Source organism: Hippocampus guttulatus, chromosome 9 (genome assembly GCF_054856545.1).
Source record: "Hippocampus guttulatus isolate MCC_2025c chromosome 9, RoL_Hgut_1.0, whole genome shotgun sequence".
Classification (NCBI taxonomy): Eukaryota; Metazoa; Chordata; class Actinopteri; order Syngnathiformes; family Syngnathidae; genus Hippocampus; species Hippocampus guttulatus.
In genome coordinates, this window is record NC_141269.1 from 16,547,501 (window position 1) to 16,570,420 (window position 22,920).

Sequence of the window (22,920 nt, forward strand, 5' to 3'; positions counted from 1 at the left end):
AGCATTTCCGCTGACCAGTGGTCGGGGATCACAAGACTATACAGTACCTGTATTTGATTTGTAGGTGCCAGTCATAGTAAGTTAATAGATTTTTGAAAAAGGGTTGTTTCTGTTTTTTTGTACATCATTTAATAAACCTCTCTCTTGACAAATACCCCATTAAAAAAACGAAACTAAACTATCAGAGCCTTGAACAAACCTACTCTAAAATGTATTTACAACTTTTTGGGGACAGAGTGAATTAACTAAATTAACAAGGCAAGGTACAACTGTACATTCATTTGGAATTATTAGGATTTGCATTATTTGATCCAGTTCCATCAAAAGCAAAACATTGGCTTGTCTGCATCATTATAATATGAAAAACAGATGAATGCTATTTGTAAGCACAGCTTTTGATTACAGGCAGCAAAGATTCAAATGTTAGTTGTATGCGAATTTCTGTGCTGCGTCTGGGGTAAATCACAGCAAGACAATACCAACGTGTTTTTTTTTTTTGTTTGTTTGTTCAGATGGGGCACACAAGCTGTCCAAAAGGCAGGAGTTCCCTGTCTGCCGCAACACAGAAGTCACTCCTGAGAAAAAGAGGCATCTTGTGAGTTTTCCGTTGTGGACGTTTGAGTCAGAACTAGCTCATTTCATGAGGCCACCAAGCCCAGCATACAAAATTAATGTCCAGATGGAATACTCAACTACACTCGACCACATCTTAAAAAATATTTCAATAACACTATATTTAACCTTGTAACACTAACGAGTCACATGACCAAGGATCGCCAGTGTTGTCCCATGAAAAAAAGATACTTTTTACGAACTTTTCAAGTTACGCACAAAAAAAAGGTGCCCTACATCTTTCATTATGTGAACCACAAATCTGTTTGGGGGCAGAACAGATTCATTGCATTTTCATTCATTTCATTGGGACAATTTAGCTCAATTTACGAACATTTTGAGTTACAAACGGGGTCATAGAATCTATTAAGTTTGTAAGTTGAGGTACCACTGTATAATAATAACATAATAATATTTACAAAAATAGGAACTTTGAGATACTGCATGTGTTCAATTTATGTTTTGATTTAAATAAAACATTTTGTATCACAGACAGAACCTCTTGTCAAGCAGCTGAACCATTGACGTCTTTTACCCACCAGGATCCAGAAGAAGGTGTCAGAAAGACGCAGAGGAGTTGTGACGACTGACGACAAGACAGGATTCATGAGCGAGCAGCCACTTGACACAAAGCGAGGGCGGTTGAGAACAAAGCCTGCAAAGAGCTCTCAGAGCTTCTTCTCCTGCAGACCCCGATGACACAAGCTTATTTGGCCCCACTAAGGACTCAAGTTTATATTTACCAAATCTGGGCTCCCTTTGAACTACTGTTGTGTCTTCATTTCCGTAGAAATGATAAGATACTTTCACATCGACACACTAATATACCGGTTGTTGGATCTGCGAATGGGATTGTTTTGTTTGGATCCAAATATATTAAACATCATAGCTATGCCAGTGACTTCAACAGCAGCCTTGGGTTCATCAAATATTTGCTCTCATGAAATAACAGAGGAAACAATTGTTGGCACAACAGAATTATTGTCTTCACGTAAAGAATGTTATCAACTCACTGAAACTGATTCTATTACAGTATTTTGTGGTCCTAGTTTTGGACAACCAGTACTGTACTTCAGTAAATCTGCTCAACTGTTGCCTTAATTTTCAGGCCTGGATTATTGGTTTGCTTTCCATGTCTACCAAAAAAAGCCTCCAGAGTGAAGTTTGGGTTATTTATGTTTGTACGTTTTTAGTGTGATAATAAAGGTTTTTACAACATGACAATTGCTATCCGTGCGTACTGTGAAGCAGACAGGGTGCCCTCAGTACCGATGCAAGATATTTCAAGGTTGTTACTTAATTTGCACAGTAAACTAGTTGGCTCAGCTGGGATAGGCTCTGGCATGCTCATGACCCGACTGAGAATAAAGCGGTTCAAATCATGGATGCATTTAGTACCATTGCCTTTAAAATGGTATGACTTGGGTCAAACACTGACAAGCTTCTCACAATCGTGGGCAGGAATTTTGGCCCATTGCTCCCGACAGAACTGGTGTAACTGAGCCAAGTTCATTAGCCGTCTTTCTCAGACATGCCTTTTCAGGTTTGCCCACCCTGTACATTTTCAATAGGAATGATGTTAGGAATTTGGGATGGCCATTTGGAAAATCATTCGCGCCCAAACTTAAACTTCCTGGAGGATGTTTTGAGATGTTGCTTCAGTATTTCCATAAAATGTTCTTTGCTCATCATGCCTATGTCATGTGCCTGTCCCACCTGCAGAAAAATAACCCCACAAGATGATGCTGACACCGCAATATTTCACAGTTGGGATGGTGTTCTCGGGCTTGCGAGCTTCTCTATTTTCCTCCAAATGTAATGATGTTGATTAGGCTGAACAGTTCAGTTTTAGTCTTGTCGGACCCCAGCACACATCTCCAAAAATTAATGCATTTGTCCCCTGCATGCAGTTGCAAACTCTATCTGGGTTTTTTTCTTGGGGGGGGGGGGTCATTTCTTCCTGGCAGAGTGGCTTTTCAGCCCATGTTGGTACAATACTCGTTTCACTCTTAACAGCTTCAGCCAACGTTTTCACGAGGACTTTTGCTTTTGTTCTTAGGTTGACGTACACATTTTGGACCAAAGCATGTTCATCTCTGAGATACAGAATGATTCTCCTTCCTGAGGGTTATGATGTCGGGCCATAGTGTTCATACTTGCGTGTAATGGTTTGAACAGATAAATGTACCACCTTCAGGCATCTAAAAATTGCGCCGAAGAATGAACCAGACTTGTGCAAGACACAGTTCTCTTCTTGGCTGATTTGACTTTCCCATGATTTTACACAAAGTATGTATGTATGTTTCAGGTGTGCCTTCAATTACATTACCTGATTAACTCGAATATTGTCTGTAAATGTCAGAAGGTCCCAAAAACATGACATCGTCATCTTTTTTTCCTAACTTGTTTGAAGGCAGTCATTTTACTGTATGTAAATTTGAGACTTTGAAGAAAGTAATCCAAAAAATGCCCCCTCCCCCATCCCTTCATTATTCTGGAATTCAGGAAATACAAATAATTTTGGCAATCCCAGTTCACACTGCGGAAAGCGTGTGTATTTATAAATACCATGTGTGAACTTCTGGTTTGTATAAGGCCTAGAAGTGTGACAAGCATCACAATTTATTTTTCTCAGTACAGTATACGGCTTATGGAAGTTAATAAGAGGACATATTTTGTGAGCGGCATTTTGTGTTTTCCCCCTTGTGCCAAGTTATCGAAATGTTTTTGTTAAAAAATTAACAGTAAAAATATCTATTTAATTTTACTTAGGTACATTTCAGAGTTTTTTTTACTTTATAACTGATGCACATGAGCTGAATCAGAAGTTCTACATTTACAAAAGCCTTTATTCACACGTGTCGGTTCTTTGGTGGAGTATTTTTGCCATATCTCGCAATTATGACTTGACTGCTGCAGTTGGTATAAGAATGTGTACACCCCCGAAAATGGAAGACTGATTAAACAATAGCTTCCAGGATTTTACAAGTTACAAAGCGGCGGGCGCACTCCGAGCCACAGGGGTGCGCTACTTGCTTTCATGTCAACATAGACGAACATCCGTCCGGCTGTAGTTAAAGGAGCCTTGTTTTGAAAACGGAGCCACTTAGCTGGTCAATTCCGTAATGGCAAACCAGACAGACCGCGCTGTTTCTTCCCGGGTGGAGAGAAAAGCTTTACAAAAGGCCAAGATATTGCAACGAGAAAACGAGAAGGAGATAATTAGGCTGGTACGCCAAAACAGAAAAACGACATGCAAATGAGTCTACGTTAGTTCCGTTTTAGCTGACCGTGGTTGATCTTTTCTTTTAAACTTCAGGTTAGGCGCATCCTGAAAAAACCTGAGGCTGAGAGGTCGGAGGAGGACACCTCTGTGCTTGTGCTGCACAAAGACACGGTGGAGGAGCTGTGCAAGAGAAAGATCCGCAGAATTGAACTCCAGAGGAAGCAAGAGGAAGTAAGACCGGCTCATACAAGCTTTGTCCCAAAGCAATACTATTCTGTGTTTTTCACGACTACGCATCCATTCATAATGCACGTTAGTTTATTTGATTTGAAGACTCCGAATGTGATAGGCTCCAGCTCTCCCACGACCTTTACATTAACACGTACTTTCGAGAATTGGTGGTTGTGTCGAACCACAAGGGACAGATTTTCAACCACAGACCTGGACCTTGCGGGGACCTGTACCTTGAAGGGATTTGTTTCTGGGTTAAAAGGGATTATAGACGTGAAATGGTTGAAAGGGAGTAACTTGCTGCTTGATGCGTAAACAGTTGTGTTTTGGAGAGGATAGAGACATGACTCACCTTCGTCTCCTCGTATCGTCAAATACCGCACCATCACAGGTGGTTGTGTAATCTTTATTTTGTACAGCAATTTATGAACATATTTCAACGTTTTTATTTCTTACAGTTGTTTGATACTGCTGATGACCTGAAAAGTAAAGTATGGCACCTGGCAGCGGCAGTCAAACAAGCAAAACACTTGGTGGTTTACACTGGAGCTGGAATAAGTACTGTAAGAAACTCGCATCATTGTTCTTTGACATTATATTTCAAGATATTCTGTCTGGCTAAATTATTATATATTTTTTTGATGGTAGGCAGCATCCATCCCTGACTACCGAGGGCCCAACGGTGTCTGGACACAACTGCAGAAGGGCCGCGCTGTCAGGTGTCTTGCCTATTGTCATCTATGATGGGATTTTATTGTACACTGTAAGGTTTCTGATGGGACCATTCCCCTTTTTTTCCTCTTTCCAAACAGCTCGTCTGACCTGAGCAAAGCAGAGCCGACACTCACACACATGTGCATTAAGATGCTTTATAAGGAAATGCTGGTAGGTTTAGCCTATGTGTAGCAACATGTAATGGTAAATATTTCACGCGTGATTAAAAATGTGTGTGCTTTTAAAGGTGAAGCATGTGGTGTCTCAAAACTGTGATGGACTTCATCTACGTAGTGGTCTTCCCAGGCACGCCCTGTCTGAACTTCATGGAAACATGTTTATTGAGGTGATGCACGCACGCACGCACACACACACACGCACACACAATCCAGCCAATCAGAATTCCCACCAGACTTTATTGATTGATTGATTGATTTTAATTTAGCTCCACTGTTTTTATCGACCTCCAGACTGTTGTGTGAACTACTTATGGGCACAGTATCGATTGGAATTGTAGTAGTCACTGGCGCTCCTCTTTGAATTGCAACGAGAGAAATTTGCCATGCGCACGTGTTAATATTAAAGCCAGCGTTTTTGTACCTAACAAGCCCCGCAGTTCACCCCCCCCCCCCCCCCCCATTGGATGTGCTCGGGCAGCAAAACCGCCAGCACGCCTAAACCTCTGATCCCATAATCACCCCTGGTGTGCTTTATTGCCTTTCTTTTCTGAAGATGTTGCTTTTGCCTCCATCTTCCAGGTGTGTACTTGCTGTTCTCCAGTCAGGGAATACGTGCGTTTATTCGATGTGACGGAGCGAACATCCCTCCACCGGCATTCCACGGGCCGCGGGTGCTGCCACTGTGGCAGTGAACTCAGGGACACAATAGTGCACTTTGGGGAACGAGGAACCCTGGAGCAACCTCTCAACTGGAAGGGCGCTGTAGAGGCGGCTAAGATGGCTGACGTTATCCTCTGTTTGGGTTCGAGTTTGAAGGTAGTTCCTATCCATGACTTTGGTCCATTTTTTTTGGGGGGGGGGTTACGTTTCCAGTGTTTATAAGATTACTCAATCTCGACATGGGCGTAATTCAGATCAATTTTGAATTGATGTTACGACATTATTACTTGTCATACATTCAATGTAAAATGCTACAATTGTGGGTAGTGGTAAAATGCTTCAACTGTTTGCCAACGGCTTAATAGAAAAAAAAAAGCTCTCTCTTCCCCGAAACCGAAGTTTTCATGTAATGGGTTTGTGACCAAAATGTCACATTTTCTTCTTTGGCTTAAGCAAAGCTGTAAAAGTTGTAATCATCTATTTTTGGTAAACAAACATTTTTCATGTACAATCACAGGTCGTATTGTGGGATACATTGTGGTCCTCTTTTGCAGTTGTATTTTTTGTATTGCCTTATCTATGTTAAAACAGTTTCTGTGCGCAGGTGCTGAAGAAATATGCATGTCTGTGGTGCATGAGCAAACCAGCGAGCAAAAGGCCCAAACTGTACATCATTAACCTCCAGGTAAAGTACAGTATTGTGAATGAAATGTAATATATTGTAATTGGTCTTGAGCTGAATAAATCGTGTTGCGCAAGTGTATTCATTCATTTGTAAGACTGCACTTGTGCTCTTTTTGTTTTAGTGGACACCAAAAGATGACTTGGCTGTCCTAAAAATCAATGCCAAGTGTGATGATGTCATGCGTCTTCTCATGGAAGAGCTTCATCTCCAAATTCCTGTGTATGACAGGTATGTCGATACAAGTCAAATGCTTCTGTATTCTGTCGTCGGTGATGGTGCATCAGTAGAGGTCGCGCTTTTGACCCCATGTCCCCCCCCCCCCCCCCCCCCCCGCATTAGAATAAAGTACAATTGCACATTCATTGTAGTAGATGGCAGTGATGCCCATTGAATTTTTATTTTTAAATTCAGGCAAATTGATGCACTTCAAATCTTTTCTCTGACGGACTTATAAACGATGTTATACCATTTATAATCGCAGCAGATATTTGGATGGGGTGGGGTGTGGAAGGGGCAGAATGTTTTCTTGTTCCAAGGGTAGGGGTGGCGTAACAGAAAATAATTGAGAAACACTGCAGTCAACCATCCTGCCGGTGTTGAGTAAGTCGACATTAATTCTGGTCCCTTTCTTGAGCGATTGGCCAGCCAGTCTCTATTATTGATTCAGAGTGGAATAACTATTGATTTTAAAGCACTTTCGAAGCTAAGTTTGCATCTTTGCTTACAGGCGCTCTTTGAAAGCGGGCTTTTTGGCCGGCATAACAATGGCAGGTGGCAACAGAATGAATGGCATTAGCTGTTACTTGTGATGATTTTGCAAGCATGAGTGTGACGCTGGAATAACACCATTTTTACAGGTTTCAAAATATCAAAAGGCCTTTCATAATTCAAATGTCCTTTTGAAATGTCTTTAAAACTCAGTTTACATTGCAGGTTAACAGCAACCGCAGCAAAGAAATGCTGCACAGGAGACAATCATTAAAATAATACGCCAATCATCCTTCCAATCTGCTTAGCTTGACAACGATCGCGGACAACTGGGCAATAATACAATCATAAAAAACGAACTTATTTTGTGTGCTGTTATATCTACAATGTGTACATTAAGTCCAACAAGTCACACAGGCAAGGCACTGATGAAATTAACTATTTTGTTTTGTCTCTTTAGGGCAGAGGATCCCATCTTCAACCTTGCTGCACCTCTGCGGCCTGACGATGAGGACAGCTACACCCGGGCGGTCATTGCTCGCCACGCAGGTTCACCAAAGGAGTCGTCCTTTGGTGAACCTGGAGGGGCCGCAGAAGCCACGGCGGTGCAAGGTGGTTGGTTTGGAAGAGGCTATGGCAAAGGGAGGAAGAAGAAAAAAACAGCCTAAAGGTGAATGATGGACAAGAACATTGCAGTGTACCAGTGATGGATCAGCTGGATTCATCGTTCGGTGGACAAGTTGGGATTGAGGTGCTAATGTTTTTTTAACTTTTTTCCTTCATTACTGATTTGTAATGTGTAAAGGACTATCATAGGATTTGATATTGAACGTTGTATCAGTGGCTTGATATATCACCAGTTATTTATTAATGAGAAAAAACTATTGGATAATGGCTTTGTGAGCACGGTTTATTTTTTGATCACCTTTGGATCAAAGGATGGGCTAACTATTGTGCGTCAAAAGCTATTTTCAACATGTTTACATTAAAAGGTTGCTGAGGTGTAAGGGTGCTCCCCTGGGATCTCCCGTGGCACTGGGTGTCATGTGGAACCACAAACTCCTTGTTCAAAGTATTTTGGGGACTCTTCCCTGTGCCGCCATTAGGTGTGGCACAGTGTGGTATTGTATTATTGCACGTATACGTGTGTGTGTGTGTATATATATATATATATGGTTGTTTGTACTTATAAATCGACAGATTAATTTTCCTCAACCACTCAACAAGTCTATGAGTAAGTCAGTGCAAAGTCAACTTTTACTTGAAATTGAACTTTAGAGTATTAGTATTGCATGAAACGGCAATAGCTTTATTTCACTGAGCATAATTCATAGACATTCGCAGACATAGTGGTTCTTTGTGCTAGTAAAGACATGTTGCTTCCAAGTGGTAAATTACAGCAACAAGCTTTGGCAGCTAGACCGATGACAGTTTTTCGACAGATGTCTTGGGTAAAAAAAAAAAAAAAAAAATTAAAAAAAAATCTTGTTGTAATGAATGTACCAAACTTCCATTTATTTTCACTTTTTGCTGATGTATGTACAGGATGGCAATTGATTTGCGGTTTAATGACTTCCTGACCTCACTGACCTGTCTTTAATCAAGTTGTTGATCAGTGCTTTTACATTCTCTTTTTGATTTAAATCAAAGTAGAGGTCCAAGACTTAACTCCTAAGTTTACAATTTTTATTTTGTAGTTTGTTGCCATTTACAGAATTGGGGTTGAAGTACATAACACCCATTCATTTGTCTCAGGATGCTGACATTGTGCACCATTTTGTAAGGTAACGGGGGGCCAAAGTAACCATATCGAGTGATGGGTCACCATTACTAACATTTGTGCCATAGTTACATGTGAAGATTATTTTCCTTATGCATTTTGCAGAAAAAATGGAAACATTGTCCGTGTGAATCAATAAACATGCTTTATTTTGACATTGTTTTGTCATGAGACTTTTCAAGAGTTTTCTTACTGCTAGATAAATTCACCATTCCCCCAATAATGTCACATCTTAATCTTGGATAACGTTAATGATCAAGGACATTTTTAATTGTTCAAAGACTCATGTATTCATGATGCAATTTATCTCTCAGCACAGTTAATCCTAACATCCATCCATCATTTTTTTTATAATGCTTGTCCTCTATTTAGCGTGGTGAGTGAGCTGCAGCTTGTCCTAGCTAAATGCGATTCCATTCCCATTCACAAGTATGGACTCCGGAAGGGCCATTATGACTGAGAACACATTTATAAATGTACTATCATGGGAAAAAAATCTATAACCACCTTTGTTTCTTCCTTATCTTGTCCATCGTAATGCCTAGTCCAACTAATGATCGAATTCCCTGATTTTGATGGGCTTCCATTGCTACAAAAACAAACTGGTGTTAAGTTTCTCGCCTGTTTCACACATCCATTATCCCTCTGTTTGGCTATAAAATGGAATCAAGTACATTCAAAGTCTCTATCGTTGGCAATTTAATTGCCATAACTACTGTACTACAATGTTGCTTTGGGTGAAATCAGTTACTTTGGCAAGCTACTTTTGCCACAAAAACAAAACGGCATTGGGCTTCTTCCCTGTTTCATAGACTACACCGCTTTTCAAATGGGAGACCCTTTATGAAAAATATCAATGGCCAAAAATAAATAAATGAAGTTCAAAGTATCCAACAATGGCATTTTTCCTGCAAAGCCGACACTATGGATTAAATCAACGATTTTGCTGGACTTGTCGCAAAAACAAAATGGTGTTGAGTTTCTCACCTGTAGCACATTTTTTACCCAGCTTCCTTACAGGAACCTTCAAAACCTGGCTCCAGCGGGTGGCTTAATGGCCCATGTCCAGGTGAGAGAAAACACCTTTCATATGTTGTCATTGTCTTTGGACACAGGTGTCAAACTCCGGTCCTCCAGAGCCACTATCCTGCATGTTTCATATGTTTTCCCCCTTCAATACACCTGATTCAAATGATGAGGATCATTGTCAGGCTCACAATGGCCCAAGAGGACTGGAATTTGACACCTGTGTTTTAGCGGGTTCTGAGCTGTACTTTGACTGATCTCTCTCTCACCGAGGAGATGTTTGTTTATTGATTTAAGGTGGCCATTAGACCCCAGACAACTTAGCTCCTAGCTCATAACTCCCACCATTTTATCCTCTCCTCTTTCATCTAGAACTACTTCAAACAACAAAGAGGATGGAGAAAAGTGGTTAAGATTGTATGACTGTCTGTGTCTTATGTGTTGTATTATTTTGTTATATGTTATTATGACTTCAAGATGGCGCCGCGAGAGTGGCTGCCTTTACAGCACCTCCTATAGTTTGTTCTTCTACTTTCTTCCTTTCATAACTTTGCTGCAATTTCTCCATTGTGAGACGATTAAAGGTTTTCTGATTCTGATAATAGTTCCAGGCAGAAGAACCAGGCAGTCGGTGGAAACAGACAAAATGACTCCTGTCCATTTGATGGTGAGTCAGACCATCTATCCTGAAACTGTTGAGCAAATACATTTTGAATCAGAATAGTCACACAGTCATATGCCCTCCAGGGGAGGGGTAGCCATTGGAATTTGGGGAAAATATGGTAATTTTTCCGATGGGCTTGTGTATTTTCGGACATGTCCTGGGGATCAGAGTGTATGAAACAGGTGAGAAACTCCACGCCATTTTGATTTTGTGGAAATGGGAGCAAGTAAAAAAAGTGTTTTTGTTTATTTGTTTTTAACCAGGCAAGAGAGGAAACTTAACAGTTCTCCCCGTGCAAAATTGTGAAAAACATTGCCATCTACAGGCAAAAATGCGCTTTTGCGTGCCTGGCTACTTTAATCACGTGATCGATCAGGCGTAGTTGGGGGCGTTGGCTGTTTTAGTGACGTCACTGACCGAGTACAACCAGCCAGTGGGTGTCCTTTACTTAGCATAATCTCCGTGAAAACAAATTCACTCGTGAGTGACCGGATTCGCTATTCTTAGTTTGTACTACAGTCGGTCGGTGTGTGGTAGAAATCCGTCAAAATGATTAAAAACGGCCATCACGACACGGAGGAACAATTTGGGGACTGCGGCCGTGGTACTCAGCCGGCAGGGTCAATGTGCAGCCCGGAGAAAAGGAAGCGCGTTGTCCGGCTTTGGTGTGACGGCTGGTAAGATTATATTTAACCTCACTGCTGTGTTTAACTCCGTGGAATTCATTGAATGCGGATTGTGGGGTTGTCACGTCACAGATGACTAGTCACCACTGTATGCAGATCGTATTCCAGCTATTCAGCATGCTAATGCTAGCCGCTTGGCAATGTCAGCAATTGGAAGAATTCTGTTTTACTGCACAACCGCAAATAACGTAATCTCGACGACTGCATTTGCTCAACTGAGGTCTTAAAAAACGTACCATTTATGTTTTTCCTGATTGCATTAGATAAGTGTCATGTTATGTAACGTCAGTTCTGCGAGTCGAGACAAGAACAGCTTTGTCTGCAGAAACACACTTTATACTTGAACAACACCGAAAGACAAGCACAATAAATGGGCCATTCCGTGTCATTTCATCCAACGCCCCCCACCTGACCGTCTCTGAATGTCCTGTAAACATTCGAGTAAAAAGACACACTTGTTAATGGGGAAAAAATCCCAAATATTAGGTCGCCGTTGTCAATATTTTCTCATGAAAAGTCATTGACTGTTGGGGATTTTAGGCGGTTTTTGTAGTCATACTCTAAAAAGCCATTTTAATCAGCAATATCTGGAAAACTATCACGGTAACCTTCAAAGGTTCTCCAGTCAATATCCGTTATTAATAGCCTCCAAATTTGGAATGTCAGACATGGAACTCAATTATCATCAAATATGGTACTTAAACTTTTATCAAAATGTGACATGTGAAAATGAACTAGCAAATTTGAAGAGTTGTTGATATATAACTCTGTGGAATTCATTGAACGTGGACTGCGCGTTTTATATATAAAATGTGTGGATCGTCTCACGGTTGTGAACCGGTGGGCGGAGTACTTCGAAGACCTCCTCAACTCCACCAACACGTCTTCCTTGGAGGAAGCAGAGTCTGAGGACCCTGAGGTGGGCTCTCCTATCTCTGTGGTTGAAGTCACCGATGTGGTTAAAAAGCTCCTCGGTGGCAGGGCCCCAGGGGTGGATGAGATCCGCCCGGAGTTCCTCAGGGCTCTGGATGTTGTGGGGCTGTCCTGGTTGACACGCCTCTGCAACATCGCGTGGTCAACGGGGAGAGTGCCTCTGGATTGGCAGACCGGGGTGGTAGTCCCTCTTTTTAAAAAGGGGGACCGGAGGGTGTGTTCCAACTACAGAGGGATCACACTCCTCAGCCTCCCTGGTAAGGTCTATTCAGGGGTGCTGGAGAGGAGGGTCCGTCAGGAAGTCGAGCCTCAGATTGAGGAGGAGCAGTGTGGTTTTCGTCCCGGCCGTGGAACAGTGGACCAGCTCTACACCCTTAGCAGGGTCCTCGAGGGTATGTGGGAATTCGCCCAACCAGTCTACATGTGTTTTGTGGACTTGGAGAAGGCGTTTGACCGTGTCCCTCGGGGAGTTCTGTGGGGGGTGCTTCGTGGGTATGAGGTACCGAACCCCCTGATACGGGCTATTCGGTCACTATACCACCGATGTCAGAGTTTGGTTCGCATTGCCGGCAGTAAGTCGGAATCGTTTCCAGTGAGGGTAGGACTCCGCCAAGGCTGCCCTTTGTCGCCGATTCTGTTCATAATCTTTATGGACAGAATTTCTAGGCGCAGCCGAAGCGTTGAGGGCGTCCGTTTTGGTGGCCTCAGTATTGCATCCCTGCTTTTTGCAGATGATGTGGTGCTGTTGGCTCCTTCAAACGGGGCTCTCCAACTCTCACTGGAGCGTTTCGCAGCCGAGTGTGAAGCGGTTGGGATGAAAATCAGCACCTCCAAATCTGAAACCATGGTCCTCAGTCGGAAAAGGGTGGAGTGCCCCCTCCGGGTCGGGGGAGAGATCTTGCCCCAAGTGGAGGAGTTTAAGTATCTTGGGGTCTTGTTCACGAGTGAGGGCAGGAGGGAGCGAGAGATCGACAGGCGGATCGGTGCAGCGTCTGCTGTGATGCGGACGTTGTATCGGTCTGTCGTGGTGAAGAAGGAGCTGAGCCGAAGGGCGAAGCTCTCAATTTACCGGTCGATCTACGTTCCAACCCTCATCTATGGTCACGAGCTATGGGTCGTGACCGAAAGAACGAGATCCCGGATACAAGCGGCCGAAATGAGTTTTCTCCGCAGGGTGTCCGGGCTCTCCCTTAGAGATAAGGTGAGAAGCTCGGTCATCCGGGAGGGGCTCAGAGTCGAGCCGCTTCTCCTCCACATCGAGAGGAGCCAGATGAGGTGGCTTGGGCATCTGATTCGGATGCCTCCTGAACGCCTCCCTGGTGAGGTGTTCCGGGCATGTCCCACTGGGAGGAGACCCCGAGGAAGACCCAGGACACGCTGGAGTGACTATGTCACCCAGCTGGCCTGGGAACGCCTCGGGATCCCCCGGGGAGAGCTGGAAGAAGTAGCTAGGGAGAGGGAAGTCTGGGCTTCCCTGCTAAAGCTGTTGCCCCCGCGACCCGGCCCCGGATAAGCGGTAGAAGATGGATGGATGGATGGATGGATCGTCTCAGGTGCCTCTTTGCACAACCTACACCTTGGGTCTTGTCTGGTGTGGTATATCTGGGCCTCAATGGCTCTGGTGCTCAGGGCCTGCTCCTGAGCAGCCAGGGTGAGTGCCTCTGTGCTGTCCTTCAGGCCAGCCCTCTCTAGCCACTGATAGGACTTGAGATCAGCCACTTCAGTTATGGTCCAGTGGTACATCCCGTGTAGGGGCTTGTCCTCCCATGATGGTCCCTCTTCCAGCACCTCATCCTCTGTTCTCCATTGTGTGAGACAAATATATCAACCTGTATTTAATTGAATACACTTCAAAAGTGTAGCAAATAATCATGAACTTTTATAGCTGGAGCACTCCAGAAATGCTGGGATAGGTGGCAAAAAAAGGAATTTGAGGAATGCTCATCAAACACTCGTTTGGAGCATTGTATTGGGAACAGGTGGCTGCCACAATTGAATATAAAAGGAGCTTCCGTGATTTGCTCAGTCATTCACAAGCAAAAATGGGGCAAGGTTCAGGAACCTGTGAACAACTGTGTGAGAAACGTACAATCCACGATCCATAATATATCGGAAGCTTCAGAGAATCTGGAGAAATCACTGCATAAAAGAAAAAGTGATGTAACATAGTAGTAAACATGACACTGTCCCAGCTTTTTCGGAAAGTGCTGTAGCCATAAAGATCTAAGTTAATGATTAATTGCTAAAAACAAAGTTTATCAGTTTGACCATTAAATATATTGTCTTTGTCGAGTAGCCATCTAAATATTTTTTAAACATGATTTTCAAATCATTGTATTCTGATTTTATTGATGTTTAACAACGTCCCGACTTCATTTGAATTGGATTTCTATTCATACGTTGGATCTCATATGATTGTGAAGGTCTACCTAATGAATTGGCTGATGAAGGGTTTCATGAATAGTGAAACTTGCTCGTTTCATTGATCAGTTAAGTGAAAAAATAAAGCGCCAGGTTAGAGAGCGAATATAAACATGTTATGTCTCTAGTCATAACCTTTCTCCCAGTAACCTTTGTCATTCACGTGTGCGACAAGTTATGGAGTTTATGTAATAATTTTGTCAAGCAAAACTATTCTGGCTCGTTCTGTAATGTTAAAGTAAAATGAAGTACAAAACGAAAGAGCTGAGCACTGACACAAGCAATATGGAAAATCTCAAATGTCCTGGATGCTGTTGCTCTTATTAAAAACAAACAAACAAACGAACACCATTTCATGTCAACCTAAAACATCTTGGAGGTGCACAACGAACGTTGAGAGTCATGTAATGGTAATCATCAATCAATTCCCAACAATCATTAGAATTTTTAATCAGTGAATTGATCAGTGATCAATGATTCTGTCTCCGCGTCGCGATTAAATTCCCAACTTATAAAAAGGCAGCAAGCAGGTATTTTCTGACTGCGTTGACAATTTTTCCACGCCATTGTGTTTCTGTGCTTTCTTTGTAGTTATGACATGGTCCACTACGGTCACTCAAATCAACTGCGGCAAGCTAAAGGCATGGGAGATCACCTCATCGTTGGAGTGCATACGGATGGTAAGGACCCAGCTGACACATTGTTTGTGCGCTCTTGTTTCAGTAGTCACTCCTCACATTTGTTAAAACACTCACAATTACAAAGTGCCGCCTTTAACTTTCAGCTACTTTTTGGTGAGCAGCTTTATGATTTGAAGGTCAGCGTAATATTAAAAGCAGCTCTCAGTAAAATAGTGAGTGTCTCTACACCACTGCAAACACAGAAATAAACTGAAATGAAACTTCTGGACTGAATTAGACTGTGCAAATGACCCTCATGTTGGGTAATTTTCATTTCTGTAATCTGTTAAGCTTTCCCGGCAATGTTTTAAAATATGGAAATAAAATTAGTGTCTTGCTTCACTCTTTGGCACAGCCTTTACGATCCAATTGCATTGGTGTGCATTAGTTTCTTGTTTTCTGGCAGTGATAACCTATAGCCGGTATTCTTTGTCTCATGCCGTCAAAAGCGGAAATCTCCAAGCACAAGGGCCCGCCAGTCTTCACTCAGGAAGAGCGCTATAAGATGGTGCGGGCCATCAAGTGGGTGGACGAGATCGTGGAAGGGGCTCCCTACGTCACCACCTTGGAGACTCTGGACAAGTTCAACTGTGACTTCTGTGTGCACGGAGGTAGGAACCTATTGTCAAAAATGCTCCGCGTGTTACCAGCTATGAGTTTTGCCTGTTTTTTATTATTATTATTATTATTTTAACAGATGACATCACACTGACTGTGGATGGAAAGGACACATATGACGAGGTGAAAAGAGCAGGACGTTATCGGGAATGTAAACGCACTCAGGGAGTCTCCACCACAGACCTTGTGGGACGCATGCTTCTCATGACCAAATCACATCATAGCAACATGGTGAGTTGACGCTTCCACGACCTTATGTTGGATGTTCTGTTCCGTTGTATGACATTGACATCACATGTGAACTAGTAAGAAGGCTTGGGGCAAATCACTTCAACAGCACCGATATGTGCAGCCATTGTCCAATCTATACAAGGATATGTATGCGAGGGCTGGACGATTAACTCAATTCAACCGTATTTATTGACCCGTTTCAGCTACGTCACGTGAGTGCACGATGACTCCGGCAAAAGTTAATGACTGCCGAGTTGAAGTGGACGGAAAACGGACAACTCTTTCCATTTTTCAATTCCAATCGAAAGTGAAAAGAGAAAATAATAAGTAGCTGGATATACCGAATGTTTGCATTCTAATCATTTAGTTCAGAAGATCATACTTCCTTCTAATCATTTTCTACAGGATAATCCTGATTATCAGCAGCATACAGACAATTTTGGGAAGGTACGTAAGCCTCAGTTATTTTTTTTTCTTCCCTCTTAAGTGTGAGTTGTTTAAAAAAAAAAAAGAAAAAAGATAATGAGGCTGTCATAATGACAAATTGTGGTCTTGTGTTCAAGGGTCCTAAAGGCCACAGTCCATGGACTGGAGTGTCACAGTTCTTACAGACGTCCCAGAAGATCATCCAGTTTGCCTCGGGGAAGGAGCCTCAACCCGGAGACACCATCATATATGTCGCCGGGGCATTTGACCTCTTCCGTATCCTTGCGTTGACGAACCAAGCTCAACATTTCTACTCTGGCCGTGTGTTGTTGACAAACTTTTCAAATGTGTCTCACAGTAGATGCTTTTGATCTCACATTCAGTCATGAATGGCGGAACACACACACCTCTAACGCTTTTCTGGTGAAATGATATCTACAGAAAATAGCCTGGACCCATTGGCATACCTGTCAACTTTTCGGAGCGCCAACCTGTATAAACTATCAAAAAAATCCTTATAAAGAGCAAAAAATCCTTATAACATACCAAAGCATGTTATATGTCAAAATAACGGCAGAAAAAAACCCACGAAATTTTCAATGATATTTATTGTAGATCTCCATAATACAATGTCTGGTTAATGTCTAATCATCATTCTACTTAGTGGCATTACTGTGTTACTCCTGCGTTACTTTTTTCACCAACTCCAAATGCTGACCCATCGGCTGGAAGTTACAGCATCCATTCATATTTACTTTGGAAATGAAAGCATTCGAGTAGATTAGCACCATTCAGGGCAAAAGCAAACGGAACTACCCGTTAGGGGGGGAAAAAAACCCCGGAAATGTTCAGAATCCGTATGATTCACCACAAAATCCGTATGAACTATGGCTAAACCGTATGAGTTGACAGGTATGCATTGGTAGGCCGCTTTGTTACAGTTGCAGCAGTTGTGAAACACCGTACAAATAAAGGAGTTCTGGATTGTATTACGGTACATTTTACTCGCATAACTCAAATTCTCAACTCAAAGATAGGCCAAGTACTCCATTAGAAATGTGCTTTTGAATAAGAAGGTAGCGGGGGTGCAATATCTCTTGAGCTCTTTGTAAATGGGGATCATTTTCACAAGGCTGTCTGTACTTCACAAATACATCCATCCATCCATTTTCCGATCCACTTTATCCTCACAAGGGTCTCGCGGGGGTGCTGGAGCCTATCCCAGCCGTCTTTGGGCAGTAGGCGGCGGGGACACCCTGAACCGGTTGCCAGCCAATCGCAGGGCACACAGAGACGAACAACCATCCTCACTCACACTCACACCTAGGGACAATTGGAGTGTTCAATCAGCCTGCATGCATGTTTTTGGAACGTGGGAGGAAACTGGATTACCCTGAGAAAACCCACACAGGCCCGGGGAGAACATGCAAACCCAACACAGGAAGGCTCGAGCCCGGATCGAACCCACGGCTGTGAGGTCGACCCGCTAACCACTAGACCACCGGGCTGCCCTTCACAAATATAAAGAAACCAAAAAAACCATCAATTTTATCTCAATGTCATCTCTTGCCCTTTGCTTGGTCTTTAGTGTAACTGCTCAACTTCCCGGTAATCAAATACAATCCACCTTTATTTACATAGCGCTTTGACAACAGCTGCAGCGGTAACAAAGCACTTTACAGAGCATTTAACATAAAATGCAACATGTTTTTTTTCTATTAGTTGTTGCCTTTACTTGTGACTCCTGGCAGACATCGGCCATGTCGACTTCTTAGCAAAAGTCTACAAGCTGGCAGAGAGACCCTATGTCATTGTAGGTCTGCATTTTGATCAGGTATGTCACATGAGGCACATCTCCGCAAACCTAACACATAACAGTGAAAAACATTCTGGGTTTTGGGGGGCGGGGGGGATAGCACCTCTATGCCATTCATCAAGCTCTTTATTCTACTCAGGAAGTGAATCGGTACAAGGGAAAGAACTACCCCATCATGAACGTCCACGAGAGGACTCTGAGCGTCCTGGCCTGTCGGGTAATAGCACTGACACGCACGTGTGCTACACTCATCAATGTGTTACTTGGTCAGTGGTGTTCAGTGTCGTAAGTCCAACTTGGCTATAGGTCAGCCATCCTTCTCCAGCATCTACTCGAGTCACACCAGCTTTGCATGAGCACAACTCACAGAATCTCCTACTTTATGTATTGTTTAATTCCCTTTAAAAAGCATTAATCTCATGTGCGCTACCAAGCGTGCTTGATGGTGAGACTTCGACGTAAGATCGGGCCAAAAAATCCAGCCCAACCCAACCTGGCCCGCGGGTATTAAAGCCCGACCCGAGCCCGACCAATTAACTTGATTTGCAGGCCTGAGCCCGAAGCAAACCCGAAATTTCATTTTATTTGTGAGGACTGGGGAGTAGGAGGGGTGATTTCTGATAACAAATTAAAGCCTGTCTTTTGTAACGAAGTCGAATTTAAACAAGACTGTATAAACATTTACATCTTTTATATTTCTGTTTCTGCAGAGGGTACATTAACCGACAATTTTCCATCATTGTCGGATTTTTCTTAAGAGTTGAGGGGAAAGATTTTTTTGACGGGTTGAAAATTGGGCCATATAGCACAGCAGCAGTACGTCCTTAAGAATCTAGCGCGGCACTTTGAGAGAGAAGCAGAGAGACAAAGAAGAACAATGACGGGTTTAGTACAGTACGTGTTGTGATAAGGCGACTTCTGTTTTTTTGCGAACCGCGGTCTGTCGTGGCCAAAACTATTCACGGCCTCGAAACGCCTCAGCGCACTGTGATGTTTGGGTAGCAACATCACAGTGCGTTGTTATCTATTTATTTTTAAAAAAAAAGTCAGCGAGAGAGAAGCCCGACCCGACCTGAAGCAATGATTGACATTTTAGGCTCGGGCTTCAGACCTTACCTCTAATGAGACTCCAGGTGTGTGACCGTTGTCTCTCCATGTGCGCAGTATGTTTCCGAAGTGGTGATCGGTGCGCCCTATGCGGTGACGAGAGACCTGCTGGATCATTTCAAGGTAGGTGGCGTGTTTTTACAGTTTTCAAATGTTAATCAGAGAAATCGATCTATGTATGTGAGTCTAGTCAGTGTTGGAATGAAAATCTTTTTTTGTTTTTTCTCTTTGGGATGTTGGAGGCACCCATTTCAAATAATTTAATCTGAATTATTTGCAGGTGGATCTGGTTTGTCATGGCAAGACAAAAGTATTTCAAGACAAGGATGGGTCGGACCCCTATGCAGTGAGTACAGATTTATTTGGAATTTTGTTATTTGTTATCATTAAAAGGAAATATGGTTGTATATGACGGAGTAGATCAATGAGTGACATTCGTCTGTGAACTGAGACACGGCCTTATTCATTCAAATCGACCCACGTATGTTAAAATTCTTAACGCATGAATGCAGAAGTTCAAATTACTGATTCAAACGGAACGAATCAGAAATGAAACTCATGCAAAGCAAAAACGCACTTTTCTGGACTCGCCAAACACTCCTTTTTTGGAGTGCGCTTTTGACAACAGAAAAGTGTATTCACCATTGTTACACTATGTTTTTTCAGTACTGTCATTCTACATGCAAATGTCAAAAATCTTTGTTGTATTTGCTGTTTTCGAATCTATTTCTGGGGGCGGCCCGGTAGCACGTCGACTTCACAGTGTGGAGGTACCTGGTTCAATTCCAGCTCCGGCCTCCCTGTGTGGCGTTTGCATGTTCTCCCCGGGCCTGCGTGGGTTTTCTCCGGGTGCTCCGGTTTCCTCCCACGTTCCAAAAACATGCATGGCAGGCAGATTGAACACTCCAAAATTGTCCCTAGGTGTAAGTGTGAGTGCGCATGGTTGTTCGTCTCTGTGTGCCCTGTGATTGGCTGGCAACTGGTTCAGGGTGTCCCCCGCATACTGCCCGAAGACGGCTGGGATAGGCTCCAGCACCCCTCGCGACCCAAGTGAGGATAAGCGGTTCGGAAAATGAATGAATGAATGAATCTAATTCTGATCCGTCAGTCCAAATGGCACGGCTCAGTTCAAGACTGTAGGTCCTTCACGGTGGTAGACCACTGTAACATTGTGTGTCTTTTCGCCCCAGGAGCCCAAGAGGAGAGGGATCTTTCGGACCATTGATAGTGCAAACAGTCTCACCACCGATGAGATCGTACAGAGGATCATTGAAAACAGGTCATGCCTTAAATCGCTTGCTTCTCTTGGTCTTTTCCGTCTGCGTGTATTTGGCTCCAGTGCCGAGGTCCTCTTATCCCTAACGGTCATCGTCCTCCCGGGCAGGCTGCAGTTTGAAGCCAGGAACCAGAAGAAGGAGGCCAAGGAAATGGCGGTGATCGAGGCCTTGAAGAAGAAAGAGGAGCAGAGTGAAATGGCGCACTAGTGAACTGGGATGCCGATTGCTCCGATGTACGATGTACTGGCTCTGCAACGTGAGTGAGCTTGAACCAGGGTGGAAGATCCACGCTCTCCCTCAACAATCCGCCGCTGCAATTGAATGCAGCTGGTTACAGACACTTGTTTGGGTGCGAAATCCTGGTTTGTGTCTCTTTGCTTCTAGGTAGGCTTCTTTCTGTGCTCTGCTCCAGACTTGGTTTGGCCCGTTTTTAAGCGCAATATCTTAAACCTCAATCGTGTGTTCATTCGTTCCTGTAATTGCACAGCACATTCCACAGGATGGGTATACAAGTAGTATGTTAAAGCACTTACTTACTGGAAAAAATATAACTTATCATTTCTATTGGAATTTTAAATGGGTTTTTACAAATCTTTTCAACTTGTTGTTTTTCAGGTTTGTTTTTAACATAAGAATAATAAGGGATTTAACATTTTAATAGTCTTATGAACTGGATTTTCAACTACTACTCGGTTACCTGAAGAGATGTGTGTATGTGTGCGGTCTAAATGCAGAATTAAAGGAATATTGTTTGGCTTTTTAGATAATTGGCGCTTCATTCTTAACGCTATAGCAAATGTCGGGGTAGTATGTTAAACTAATTCTAATGTTGGCTCCATGTCTTCCAAGTTTTTCCCAATGCCCTGAGAAATGTGCTTTAGAAAATGTCTTATTTCATTTTTGGAGACTGAGAACTAAAATATTTTTCATGTAGTTTGCAACTTCAAGGTTTTGCATGTTCCAATGACAGAACAATGCAAATTCTTTGTCAGACAATATATTTCTGAAGTGCGCCTGTGGGATGGAGATAAATATGTAATGGGATTATTCAAATCTTTTCAATAATTATTATATGATGTAATAAACCTGCTATATAGCAAAGAGTCTTCTTATAAGTTACCTTGAGTGAAAATAAATTCCAGTGTGCTGCCTGATGACCAGGGGTGCTGCCAGGGATTAAAAAAAAAAACCTAAACTATTTTCTCGGGGTCCTGTCAGTCATGGGCCCTTTGAGTCGCCATCAATTTCCGTTCCCTTACAGCAACCCCGCTGATGACAGAGCTCTTTGTGCATCAGCGTGCATCACGGCCAACTGAGTCTGTGAAATGAGGTCACGGCTGCTCCAAACTTGCCAAATGTGATGGGTGCGGTCCAGCACCGGCTGCTGCAGAAAAGTGCAAACCGTCAGCCTCATTATGAGAACAAAGAGCCGTGGAAAAGCTTATGTCACAAGAATGGGATGACCCGCCTGAGGGATACCAGAAGCCTGACGTTGTAAAGCCCTTCTGTTTGTCGGTTAACACCGCACCGCACTCAAGCCGTAAGTACGGCACTCCTTAATGCCAAACACAGCTGAAGCTTTGGTCACCAATATGTCGAATTCAGTGAGGAAATTGTAACAAAAATATTCATATTTATGTAGTGTGCGTTGAAACATAGATTCGTAAGTTCTTGTTTTGTCTCGTAAATTTTTTTTCTCACATCTGTGACTGAGCAGAGATGACTGACTTGAGTGATGTCTATCTCACCAAGCTGTTGAAAGCTTCAAATGTTGGCACTTTCCTGAAGAACTGAGCGGTGGGGATGTACCGAAGGGTGCCAAAAGGCAGAGAACAGTTATGAAGATTCTCAGGGCCTGTGAAAGAGCAGCCCATGAGTGAACTCTCTCTCGCTCTCCCTCTCTCTCACAGTCTCGCTCTTTTTTTTTTTTTTAACACAGGGCCCCAAATCCCAGAAGGCACCACTGGATTTTAGTGCAAGTCTATCTAATGATGTTGCCCACGGGCGTGCAAAATAAGCCCAACTGGCTCAATACTTCCATGATCCCTCCCATTGAACATTTACTGAACAGGTTCAATGTCGGGCTTCCGCAGACCTTGCTGATGATCTGATCATTTGAATCAGCTGTGTTGCAACAGGGAGACTTGGAAAACATGCAGGACAGCGGCCCTCCAGGAACTGAGTTTGAGACCCCTGCCTTGGCCTTTGATTTTACTACCATTTCAAGCTTGTTTGTGCAG

The 22,920-nt window shown here is 43.1% G+C and overlaps 3 protein-coding genes across 6 annotated transcripts in view; all 3 read left to right on the forward strand.

The window, feature by feature from the left end:
* The window catches only part of cp110 (centriolar coiled-coil protein 110), a 13,243-nt gene extending 11,407 nt beyond the window's left edge, over positions 1-1,836 (forward strand). For 3 of the 4 annotated variants that reach the window (XM_086120694.1, XM_086120696.1, XM_086120695.1), the window contains 2 exons: positions 513-595; positions 1,155-1,836. In XM_086120694.1, coding sequence (XP_085976820.1) covers positions 513-595; positions 1,155-1,311 — 240 coding nt within the window. In that variant the 3' untranslated portion in view covers positions 1,312-1,836. Of the gene's footprint in view, positions 1-512; positions 596-1,104 lie in introns of all 4 variants that reach the window. The other variant, XM_086120697.1, reaches the window with a different exon arrangement.
* Positions 1,837-3,671: 1,835 nt separating this feature from the next.
* On the forward strand, positions 3,672-8,950 carry sirt7 (sirtuin 7). Its single transcript, XM_086121023.1, has 10 exons — positions 3,672-3,842; positions 3,932-4,069; positions 4,528-4,632; positions 4,718-4,788; positions 4,882-4,954; positions 5,031-5,129; positions 5,542-5,778; positions 6,227-6,307; positions 6,429-6,535; positions 7,476-8,950. The coding sequence occupies exons 1-10, from the start codon at positions 3,738-3,740 to the stop codon at positions 7,681-7,683; spliced, it is 1,224 nt and encodes a 407-aa protein (XP_085977149.1). The 5' UTR covers positions 3,672-3,737; the 3' UTR covers positions 7,684-8,950.
* A 1,927-nt stretch (positions 8,951-10,877) lies between these two features.
* pcyt2 (phosphate cytidylyltransferase 2, ethanolamine) lies at positions 10,878-21,781 on the forward strand. Its single transcript, XM_086119247.1, has 12 exons — positions 10,878-11,162; positions 15,117-15,205; positions 15,655-15,816; positions 15,903-16,054; positions 16,460-16,501; positions 16,618-16,756; positions 18,232-18,314; positions 18,436-18,513; positions 19,461-19,526; positions 19,684-19,749; positions 20,594-20,682; positions 20,788-21,781. The coding sequence occupies exons 1-12, from the start codon at positions 11,035-11,037 to the stop codon at positions 20,885-20,887; spliced, it is 1,194 nt and encodes a 397-aa protein (XP_085975373.1). The 5' UTR covers positions 10,878-11,034; the 3' UTR covers positions 20,888-21,781.
* Positions 21,782-22,920: the final 1,139 nt, after the last annotated feature.